This window comes from Mustelus asterias, unplaced genomic scaffold (genome assembly GCF_964213995.1).
Source record: "Mustelus asterias unplaced genomic scaffold, sMusAst1.hap1.1 HAP1_SCAFFOLD_1632, whole genome shotgun sequence".
In the NCBI taxonomy this organism is placed as follows: Eukaryota; Metazoa; Chordata; class Chondrichthyes; order Carcharhiniformes; family Triakidae; genus Mustelus; species Mustelus asterias.
In genome coordinates, this window is record NW_027591577.1 from 14,167 (window position 1) to 26,201 (window position 12,035).

General features: G+C 49.5%; 1 protein-coding gene across 1 annotated transcript in view; it reads right to left on the minus strand.

The window, feature by feature from the left end:
- Window positions 1-355: 355 nt before the first annotated feature.
- Window positions 356-12,035, minus strand: part of LOC144488522 (NACHT, LRR and PYD domains-containing protein 3-like) — a 36,469-nt gene continuing 24,789 nt past the window's right edge. Inside the window, exons 5-6 of the mRNA XM_078206571.1 lie at window positions 5,634-5,801; window positions 356-624 (exon numbers count right to left, since the gene is read on the minus strand). Of these exons, the coding sequence (XP_078062697.1) occupies window positions 537-624; window positions 5,634-5,801 (256 nt within the window). The 3' untranslated portion in view covers window positions 356-536. The remainder of the gene's footprint in view (window positions 625-5,633; window positions 5,802-12,035) is intronic.

Below are 12,035 nucleotides of genomic sequence, written 5' to 3' on the forward strand. Positions count from 1 at the left end.
CCCACTAATCCCTCTAACCTACACATCTCAGGACACTAAGGGGCAATTTTAGCATGGCCAATCAACCTAACCCGCACATCTTTGGACTGTGGGAGGAAACCGGAGCACCCGGAGGAAACCCACGCAGACACGGGGAGAATGGGCAAACTCCACACAGACAGTGACCCGAGCCGGGAATCGAACCCGGGACCCTGGAGCTGTGAAGCAGCAGTGCTAGCCACTGTGCTACCGTGCCGCCCAAATGAGGGAATGAGGGAGACAGGGATGGAACGAGATGGTGATGATGGAGGGGCGTCGATGGGAGAAGAGGGGGTGATGGTGGGGGAGTAGATGGAGAGAACTCGCAGAGAGACTTGTCACAACCCAAGGCTTTATTCAAATTCAACTCGGATACAGAAACACTTGCTGAGGGGGGAGAGGGATGGGGGGGAGAGGGACGGGGAGAGAGGGATGGGGGGAGGGGAGAGAGGGAGGGGGTCGAAAGCGGACGTAACGTTGAAACAAACCCTTCAGCCGAGTTCTCCTCTCCGTCTCCGTTACAGCATCAGCTTGAGGCTGGGCCGATTGGCCTGTTCAGCCTGGAGTACTTGCTTATCCTCGGCACTGAGCGGATTCCTCCCCAGCCTGCGAGACACGGAGCAAGAGGGACAAGTTAGAGCCTGAGCACAACCCCCGCCGTCCCCACCTCACATCCGAGTCACTCGGGCACGAGTCGGCCATTCGGCCCCTTCTGAGCTGCTGCCCCCTTTAACATCCTGGCTGATCCTCGATCGCTCCATCACCCTCCCCGCTCTCTCCCACTACCACTTGTGACGTTAGTTTAAGAAGTGTTTTTTTTTAATCATGGTCTCTGCGGCTCTCACGGGCAGTGTTTCTCAGCTCACAGCCTTAGCTGAGCAGATATGGTTAGTAAGTTTGCAGATGACACCAAGATTGGTGGCATAGTGGACAGTGAGGAAAGTTATCTCCAATTGCAACGGGATCTTGATCAATTGGGCCAGTGGGCTGACGAATGGCAGATGGAGTTTAATTTAGACAAATGCGAGGTGATGCATTTTGGTAGATTGAACCAGGGCAGGACTTACTCAGTTAATGGTAGGACACTGGGGAGAGTTACAGAACAAAGAGATCTAGGGGTACATGTTCATAGCTCCTTGAAAGTGGAGTTACAGGTGGACAGAGTGGTGAAGAAGGCATTCGGCATGCTTGGTTTCATCGGTCAGAACATTGAATACAGGAGTTGGGACGTCTTGTTGAAGTTGTACAAGACATTGGTAAGGCCACACTTGGAATACTGTGTACAGTTCTGGTCACCGTATTCTAGAAAGGATATTATTAAACTAGAAAGAGTGCAGAAAAGATTTACGAGGATGCTACCGGGACTTGATGGATCGAGTTATAAGGAGCGGCTGGATAGACTGGGACTTTTTTCTCTGGAGCGTAGGAGGCTGAGGGGTGACCTTATAGAGGTCTATAAAATAATGAGGGGCATAGATCAGCTAGATAGTCAACATCTTTTCCCAAAGGTAGGGGAGTCTAAAAGTGGAGGGCATAGGTTTAAGGTGAGAGGGGAGAGATACAAAAGGGTCCAGAGGGGCAATTCTTTCACACAGAGGGGGGTGAGTGTCTGGAACGAGCTGCCAGAGGCAGTAGTAGAGGCGGGTACAATTTTGTCTTTTAAAAAGCGTTTAGACAGTTACATGGGTACGATGGGTATAGAGGGATATGGGCCAATTGCGGGCAATTGAGATTAGCTTAGGGGTTTAAAAAAAAAGGGGCGGCATGGACAAGTTGGGCTGAAGGGCCTGTTTCCATGCTGTAAATCTCTGTGACTCCATGTCATTACGTCATGGCCTTGACTGGAGAAGTACTTTCATTGCAGCTTAAACAGGGGTTAGTTTCTTTTCACCGGGATAGTTATGACTCTTCATTGTTGGGAGAAAACCTGGCAGGTCAGGTGACGGGAGGGCTTTTGTTTCATTTTCAGTTTGGAGCTGCAGGTTTGCATTTTAGAAGGGACATCAAGCTGAGATGTCTCTCTCTCTCCCTGTCCCTGGTTTTGGAAGTTCTGCTGGTGATCTGAAAGCAAGGTCTTGCCTTTCTGGAGGGGGGGAATGGGCTGTTGGTGACTTGCCGAGAGTCCCTGGTGTTTTGGGAAGCTGCTCTGGCTGCAAATTGTTTTGCGTCTATCCAGAGAACTGCAGACTTCGTCCAATGGCCCCCAGGCCAGTACCACGTGAGCACCTGGTATTTGCCGTGTCAAACCTGTGGAAGGGTCTTCTGTCCACAGATCTCTGAAGGTGGAAAGGCAGGTAAATAGGGTGGTGAGAAAGGCATATTCACACTGGCCTTTATCAATCGGGGTGTAGATTACAGAAGCAGGGGACGTCCTGTTGGAGTTGTATCGAACTTTGGTGAGGTCACAGCTGGAGCACTGGGTGCAGTTCTGGTCACCACATTATAGGGAGGATGTGATTGGACTGGAGGGGGTGCAGAGGAGATTCCCCAGGACGCTGCCTGGGACGGAGTGTTTAAGTTATGAAGAGAGGTTGGAGAGGCTTGGGTTGTTTTCTCTGGAGCAGAGAAGACTGAGGGGTGACCTGATCGAGGTGTTGAAGATTATGAGGGACACGGACAGAGTGGATAGGGAGCAGCTGAGTTGAAGGGTCAGTCACGAGGGGGACACGGGTTCAAGGTGAGCGGGGGGAGGTTTAGGGGGGATGTGAGGGAAAGCTTTTTTCCCCAGAGGGTGGTGAGGGTGTGGAATGCGCTGCCTGGGAGGGTGGTGGAGGCGGGATGCCTCACATCCTTTAAAAAGTATCTGGATCAGCACTTGGCGCGTCGGAACATTCAGGGCAATGGGCCAAGTGCTGGTAACTGGGATTAGGTGGGCAGGTCAGGGCCTTTCATGTGTCGGTGCAGACTCGATGGGCCGAATGGCCTCCTTCTGTACTGTAGGGTTTCTATAATTTCTAAAAAAAAAAATACCTGAAGTGGAACATCTCATGCTTATCCTCGCCACGTTCAAAATGCATAAATTATGATTCAGGCGGGCTCCATAGAACAGTTTGGAGTTTCTAACTGAGAGTCATAGAGGTTTACAGCATGGAAACAGGCCCTTCGGCCCAACTTGTCCATGCCGCCCCTTTTTTTTTAAACCACTAAGCTAATCCCAATTGCCCCCCATTTGGCCCGTATCCCTCTATACCCATCGTACCCATGTAACTATCTAAACGCTTTTTAAAAGACAACGTTGTACCCACCTCTACTACTGCCTCTGGCAGCTCGTTCCAGACACTCACCACCCTCTGTGGAATTCAGGGTGAGAGGAGTCGTGTTCCATTATATTCTTGGTTTGATTTATTGTCAGATGTATTGGGATACAGTGAAAAGTATTGTTTCTTGCGCGATATACAGACAAAGCATACCGTTCATAGAGCACAGTGTGAAAAAATTGCCCCTCTGGACACTTTTGGATCTCTCCCCTCCCACCATAAACCTATGCCCTCTAAGTCACGGTGTTGGGGGTTTAAGAAAAGCACTGGGAAAGCTGACGCGGTAAAACAGGATAAGCCAGTGAGGTTTGTGGTAAAGGGAAGTCCAATGGAAGCGACGGTGGTACAAAGGAAGGAACAGCCCAGCCAGGAGTTCACTGATAAGAAGGTGCCAGATCTCTTCAAAGGATTTACTTGTGTGGATAAAGTTTAGTCGTGTGTACCAGGAGGTGTAGGTAAGGGAGTTAAAATTTTCCGAGATACGGGAGCAAGTCAGTCTTTGATAGTCAAGGGATGAGGAGCTGTGTAGTTTGGGAGGGGCATTGCCAGAAATGGTGGCAATGTGTGGAATTCAGGGTGAGAGGAGTCATGTTCCATTATATTCTTGGTTTGATTTATTGTCACATGTATTAACATACAGTGAAAAGTATTGTTTCTTGCGCGCTATACAGACAAAGCATACCGTTCATAGAGCACAGAGGGGAGAAGGAAAGGAGAGAGTGCAGAATGTAGTGTTACAGTCATAGCTAGGGGTGTAGAGAAAGATCAACTTAATGCGAGGTCGGTCCATTCAAAAGTCTGACAGCAGCAGGGAAGAAGCTGTTCTTGAGTCGGTCGGTACAGTTGGTATCTCTCCCTCAATGTCAACAAAACGAAGGAGATTGTCATCGACTTCAGGAAGCGTAAAGGAGAACATGCTCCTGTCTACATCAACGGGGATGAAGTAGAAAGGGTCGAGAGCGTCAAGTTTCTAGGTGTCCAGATCACCAACAACCTGTCCTGGTCCCCCCCCACGCCGACACTATAGTTAAGAAAGCCCCACCAACGCCTCTACTTTCTCAGAAGACTAAGGAAATTTGGCATGTCAGCTACGACTCTCACCAACTTTTACTGGCCAGAAAACCGGAGGCTGACTGTTCAGGGCCCTGCGCATGCGCAGGGGCCTGCTGGTTTCGGCTTCCTGGGTGGGAATAGGCCCCATCCCCCGAGCTTTTAATGATATCCACACTAGTGGCCTCTGCAGTGCACAGAGTGTGGGAGATTCCAGTCTGAAAAACACCAGCGTGAATTACTCCAGTTTTCCCGCAAATTGGACACTTTGGATTTTTTGGGGAGAATTCCGCCCCCTACGTTACTGGACACTGTGTCAGACGTTAGGGAGGTACAGCAGGTGAATTGGCTGGACAACATTTAAAAGTGGCACAGCGTGTGATGAAACAGGAAGCGGATGGGAAATCAAATGTTTGTAGTTTTGCTTCTGGGGATAAAGTATTTGGACTGCTCCCCGTGGCAGGTGAACCGTTCAAAGCAAGGTTTAGAGCCTTATCAAATGGAAAGGAAATTGAGTGAGGTGAATTATTTAATAAAGACGCCAGATAAATGGAAAACTCCCACCCTTAAAACCATTAAAATCTAAGCAGCTATCTCTGTCTGGAACCTACTCCGGGACCCAGCTTTCTGTGGGAGTGAATTCCACACATTCACCACCCTCTGGGTGAAGAAATTTCTCCACACCTCAGTCCTAAAGGGTCTGTACCCCATTCTCAATTACGGCCACTGGTGACTACGCGGAGTCTGCATGTTCTCCCCGTGTCTGCGTGGGTTTCCTCCGGGTGCTCCGGTTTCCTCCCACAGTCCAAAGGTGTGTCTGTCAGGGGATTAGCCAGGCAAAATTGCCCCTTAATGTCCACAGATGTGCAGGTTAGGTGGATTGGCCATGCTAAATTGCCCCTTAGTGTCCAAAGATGTGCGGGTTCGGTGGATTGGCCGTGCTAAATTGCCCCTTAGTGTCCAAAGATGTGTAGGTTAGGTGGATTGGCCATGCTAAGTTGCCCCTTAGTGTCCAAAGATGTGTAGGTTAGGTGGATTGGCCATGCTAAGTTGCCCCTTAGTGTCCAAAGATGTGCGGGTTCGGTGGATTGGCCATGCTAAATTGCCCCTTAGTGTCCAAAGATGTGTAGGTTAGGTGGATTGGCCATGCTAAGTTGCCAGTTGGCAGTGACGCCCACATCATTTGAATGAGCTGAGAAATATCTGCACAGACATCATGACTCCAATTCCAGAGTTGGTGCCAGAGACGATCGGAATGTTAGCCACTGTTATCTGTTGAAATTCCCGTCGGGAATGTGACAGACTCACCAAAGCTTCCGTAAGCGCTGACAAGTCCGAATGAGAGTGACGAAGCTGGAAAGAGATCGCTGAGTGAAGTAATTGCCGGTGAGGTGGAGGAACTGGATGGTGCGATTCACACAGAGTGCAGAGACTAACCCATTACTGGCAAGGTCAGTTAGACTGTTAAAACCAAACCTGGAGAGAGGGAATACACCAGAACAGAGTGAGGCAGAGAGGGAGCGAGAGACAGCGGGGAGGGAGAGAGCGGGGAGGGAGAGAGGGAGCGGGGAAGGAGAGAGGAAGTGAGAGAGAGCGGGGAGGGAGAGAGGGAGCGAGACAAAGCGGGGAGGGAGAGAGGGAGCGGGGAGGGAGAGAGGGAGCGGGGAGGGAGAGAGGGAGTGAGAGAGAGCAGGGAGGGAGAGAGGGAGCGAGAGAGAGCGGGGAGGCAGACAGGGGGAGGGAGAGAGGGAGCGGGGAGGGAGAGAGGGAGCGAGAGAGAGTGGGGAGGGAGAGGGGGAGCGCGGAGGGAGAGAGCGGGGAGGGAGAGAGCGGGGAGGGAGAGAGCGGGGAGTGAGAGAGAGCGGGGAGGGAGAGAGAGAGTGAGAGAGAGAGGGAGAGAGGGAGCGAGAGAGAGCGGGGAGGGAGAGAGGGAGCGCGGAGGGAGAAAGTGAGCGAGAGAGAGAGCTGAGAGGGAGCGAGAGAGAGCGGGGAGGGAGAGAGGGAGCGAGAGAGAGCGGGGAGGGAGAGAGGGAGTGAGACAGAGCGGGGAGAGAGAGAGGGAGTGAGAGAGAGCGGAGAGGGAGAGAGGGAGTGAGAGAGAGCGGGGAGGGAGAGAGGGAGTGAGAGAGAGCGGGGAGGGAGAAAGGGAGCGAGACGGAGCGGGGAGGGAGAGAGGGAGTGAGACGGAGCGGGGAGGGAGAGAGGGAGTGAGAGAGAGCGGGGAGGGAGAGGGGGAGCGAGACAGAGCAGGGAGGGAGAGAGGGAGCGAGAGACAGTGGGGAGGGAGAGAGGGAGTGAGAGAGAGCGGGGAGGGAGCGAGAGAGAGCGGGGAGGGAGAGAGGGAGTGAGACAGAGCGGGGCGGGAGAGAGGGAGTGAGACAGAGCGGGGAGGGAGAGAGGGAGCGAGACAGAGCGGGGAGGGAGAGGGAGTGAGACAGAGTGGGGAGGGAGAGGGAGAGCGGGGAGGGAGAGAGGGGGTGAGAGAGAGCGGGGAGGGAGAGAGGGAGCGAGACAGAGCAGGGAGGGAGAGAGAGCGGGGAGAGAGAGGGAGTGAGTGAGACAGAGCAGAGAGAGGGAGGGAGCGAGACAGAGCGGAGCGAGAGAGGGAGTGAGACATAGCGGGGAGAGAGAGAGAGAGTGAGACAGAGCGGAGAGAGGGAGTGAGACAGAATGGAGAGAGAGAGAGAGAAGGAGTGAGACAGAGCAGAGAGAGAGAGAGAGGGAGTGAGACAGAGCGGAGAGAGAGAGAGTGAGACAGAGCGGGGAGAGAGAGGGAGGGAGAGAGCAGAGCGGGGGGAGAGAGAGAGAGAGTGAGACAGAGCGGAGAGAGAGAGAGAGGGAGTGAGACAGAGCGGAGAGGGAGAGAGCAGAGCGGGGGGAGAGAGAGAGAGAGTGAGACAGGGCAGAGTAGGGGAGAGAGGCAGGGCGAGAGAATTAGAGAGGGAGTAAGTCTGGGTGGGGAGTGAGGGCGGGCGAGTGTTGCGGGTTTGTGGAGAGTAATTGTAGATTGGGAGGTAGGAAGGTAGATTTGGTGTGTGTGGAATTGTAAAATGCTGGGGGGGAGGAGTGGGGGGGCGGTGGGGTGGGGGGGAGGGGTGGGGGGGTGGTGGGGTGGGGGGGGCGGTGGGGGTGGTGGGGTGGGGGGGGGCGGTGGGGTGGGGTGGGAGGGAAGCAGCGCGCGGTCCCTTTAAAGGTGGTGCTTTTTCTGTGCTTAGAGATTTAAAATGCAAGAACACAGAGAGCCCAGACTGAAACATAAGTATCGAGAGGCCAAGCAGCAGTGTTACCATAACAACTGGCTTTTGAATTCAGCCAATCAAATTTGAATCAGGCACTTAGATACCAAGAACCTATTAAATTTAAATCTGATGGTTTTGACAGCCGAGAACCAATCCTGTTGTGGGAAATATTGATATGTCATCATGGGAATAAGAGAAGGGGGCAGTGGGACAGAGAGAGAGCAACTGCCGCCTGCCGGAGCTAACAGCTCACAACTCCCAGGGTCAGAGAATCGCTGGCTCTCACAGCTTCATCTGTGTCTTAGAGAAAGCGCCATTTCAATAGCAAAGGTACCAAAGAAGACAGAAGTTCCAGACAGAAGAATCAACAGAGAAGCCCAGAATATTCCCGAAGACACAAAACCTGGTTGTAATTTAGAGAGTGACTGAATTATATTGTGTTGATGAGTGGGAATTGTATTTATTGGAACAGATTTCCATTAGAATCTTGTGCTATTCGAGAATAATTAATAGTTAGAAGGGGTTTATTCGGGTTGTTAAGAGTTTAGTTAATTTGCTCACAGATCAATAAATTGTTAGGTGTTGATTTTAGAGAGAGTGTCGGGGATTTATTCTGTATTTTACCACTAGGGGGGTGCTGCAGAGCCCACTTCACACACACCTTTTACAGATTACAGGGCCAGGTATTCCTCTTTGGGTGTTAGTTCTCAGAGTGGAGGGGGGTGGGGGATCCACCTCCGCTTTATAACAGATTGGGGTCTGGGCTATGACCAATCCTAGATCTTTAAATAAACCTTAAGTGAGAGAGAAGTGGAAAATCTGTTTAATTTTGGTGGCTTGTTACCGGTTAACCAAGTGGCTCTTGCCGTTGCTGAAGAGGTTCTGGGGGTCGAAGCTGCTCCCCAAATTTGCCAAGAAAGTTTCAAAAGACAGAAAAGGAGGACACTTGTAGAATTGGGAAACAGGCTAAAATTGGGTTGAACCAGGGTTAATAAGGAAGCTGATATTGTAACGAGGAAGGCCAAGTATTTCGGTGTGTCAGAGAAACAGTCAAGGGCAGTGGAGTTAGAAAAAAATTAAATTGCGAATGAGGAATTAGAAAGTGAAGTTAAAAGGCTGGAGTTAGAAGAAAGAGAGAGGAAGGTCCTAGCAGGGGAAAGGCAAAGACTGATCCAGTTGGAAAAGGTGAAGTTGGAAAGGCTTCAAATGACAGAATTAGAAATGCAAGATAGAAGTGATAGTGAGCAAACTCATCGCAGCCAACCGCCTGGTAGGGATACATACAAATTGTATTTATCATCTATGTGTCATCTATATCAATGATCTGGATGATAATGTGGTAAATTGGATCAGCAAGTTTGCTGATGATACAAAGATTGGAGGGGTAGTGGACAGTGAGGAAGGTTTTCAAAGCTTGCAGAGGGATTTGGACCAACTAGAAAAATGGGCTGAAAAATGGCAAATGGAATTTAACGCAGACAAGTGTGAGATATTGCACTTTGGAAGGACAAACCAAAGAAGAACGTACAGGGTAAATGGTAGGACTCTGAAGAGTGCAGTTGAACAGAGGGACCTGGGAATACAGGTACAGAATTCCCTAAAAGTGACGTCACAGGTGGATAGGGTCGTAAAGAGTGCCTTTGGTACATTGGCCTTTATAAATCAGAGTATCGAGTATAAGAGTTGGAATGTTATGGTAAGGTTATATAAGGCATTGGTGAGGCCGAATTTGGAGTATTGTGTACAGTTTTGGTCACCTAGTTACAGGAAGGATGTAAATAAGATTGAAAGAGTGCAGAGAAGGTTCACAAGGATGTTGCTGGGACTTGAGAAGCTGAGTTCCAGGGAGAGATTGAATAGGTTGGGACTTTATTCCCTGGAGCGTAGAAGAATGAGGGGAGATTTGATAGAGGTGTATAAGATTTTGATGGGTATAGATAGAGTGAATGCAAGCAGGCTTTTTCCGCTGAGGCTAGGGGAGAAAAAAACCAGAGGGCATGGGTTAAGGGTGAAAGGAGAAAAGTTTAAAGGGAATATTAGGGGGGGCTTCTTCACGCAGAGAGTGATGGGAGTGTGGAATGAGCTGCCGGATAAAGTGGTAAATGTGGGGTCACTTTTAACATTTAAGAAAAACTTGGACGGGTTCATGGATGAGAGGGATATGGTCCAAGTGCAGGTCAGTGGGACGAGGCATAAAATGGTTCGGCACAGACAAGAAGGGCCAAAAGGCCTGTTTCTGAGCTGTAATTTTCTATGGTTCTAAATATGACCAAACATTACCAAAATTTGATGAAAAAGACGCAGAAGCCCTTTTCATCTCCTTTGAGAAACTGGCTACACAGGTGAGATGGCCAGAGGAGGTGTGGGTAATGTTAATTCAGACCAGGGCTTCTGAGGTGTTTGCAGCGCTGTCAGAGGAGGTGTCAGGACAATATGAAGAAGTAAAGAAGGTTGTTTTGAGTGCCTACGAATTGGTACCAGAAGCATATAGACAACGGTTCAGAAATGTAAGAAAGGAACCAGGTCAGGCTTATATCGAGTTTGAAAGAATTAAACAGAGCAACTTCGATAGATGGGTGAGAGTGTTAAAGATAGAAAAGACATATGAGGCCCTGAGAGATATTATTTTGCTGGAGGAGTTTAAAAACCCACTTCCAGAAGTGATAAGAACTCATGTTGAGGAACAGAAAGTTAAAACAGCGAGAAGAGCTGCAGAGATGGCAGATGAATACACATTAGTGGATGAATTGAAATCTAGCTTCCGGCAGCAATTTCACTCCGTGAGGGATAGAGGGAGATCCGTCAATGAAAAACAGAAAGTAGATCACACTGGGAACAGTTTACCACCTGTGAAAAAAGTCGCCCAAGAGGGTGGAAAAGAGGTGAAAGACCTCAGGTGTTTTCACTGGGATAAGGTGGGACGCACAAAGGCGCAGTGCTGGTGGTTTAAGAAAGGCACTGGGGAAAAGGGATGTGGTAAAAGATGCTCAACCAGCGGGATTAGTTAATACAGTGAAAGAAATCCCGCGAGAAGTCGAGGAACTGAAGGAGAGTGCACAGCCTAGGCATGGGCTGGATGGTGAGATAGCACCCCATCTTTTCAAAGACTTCACCTGTGTGGGAAAGGTTTACTCAGGTAGAGCAGGGAGAGTAGGTAAAGAAGTTAAAATATTGAGAGATACGGGAGCTAGTCTGTCTCTAATAGTAAGGGATGAAAATATTTGCACTCCTTCTGAAATATTGCCCGAGAGAGAGTGGTAATCCGTGGAATAAATGGAGAGAGGAGTAGTGTTCCCCTGTGTAAGATCAGGCGGGAAAGTCCAATCCAGTCTGGGGAAGTGATAGTGGGAGGGATGGAAAACTTGGTTATTCCAGGAATACAGTTTATCCTTGGAATCACCATGGGAGTGATGCCCATTGTAGTGGAAAAGCCAAAAGGAAAGCAGGGAACCTGAGGAGTTAAAAGAAAAATACCCTGAAATTTCTCCGGACTGCGTGTTGACAAGATTCCACAGGCATAAATTAAAACGGGAAGGGAGAACAAGAGAGGAAGATGAAGGAGTTTGAGGTTCGGTTAGCTGACAGTGTTTGATGAGATGGTATAGGAGAAACCTAATCAGGTAGAGGATCAGGCAGAGGTGAGTAGTTCAGAAAGATTAATGGAGTTACAACAGAAAGGTGAGATGATAAAGGATTTATATCACAAAGCCGGAAAAGGAATCAGAGTGTATTCCAGAATGCTGCTATTTGATTTTATTCGATTTATTATTGTCACGTGTACTGGGATACAGTGAAAAGTATTGTTTCTTGCGCGCTGTACAGACAAAGCATACCGTTCATAGAGAAGGAAAGGATGCAGAATGTAGTGTTACAGTCATAGCTTAAGGATAAAGTCTTAAGGCGGAAATGCAGACCTTGGCAGGTTAGTGCAGATGGGAAATGGGCGGAAGTTCACCAGATTGTGTTGCCGGTAGAATACAGAGAGGAAGTATTGTGGGGAGCACATGGATTACCTGCAGGAGGTCAGCTAGGAGTGAGGAAGACTCAGGCTAAGATACAGAAGCATTTTTATTGGCCTGGACTAGAGAAAGATGTGGTTGAATTTTGCCGTACGTGTCAGATGGTGGAAAAGCCGCAGGCGGGGATAAAACCAGCACCTTTGGTGCCAATTCCCGCAGTCGAAGAACCTTTTACACCGGTTACAATCGATCGTGTCGGCCCCCTCCCTAAAACCAAAAGTGGGAAGCAGTATTTTCTAACCCTAATGGATGTGTCCAGCAGGTGTCCAGAGGCAATTCCATTACGGAATACCAAGACAAGAAAGGTTGTGGAGGAGTTTGTTTGCTTTCTTTACCCAGGGAGATTCCGTCAGACCAAGGATCCAAATTACTTCCTTTATTTACGGGGGTCATGGATAATTTAGGCATCAGACAGTTCACATCGAGTGCGTACCACCCTTAATCCCAGGGAG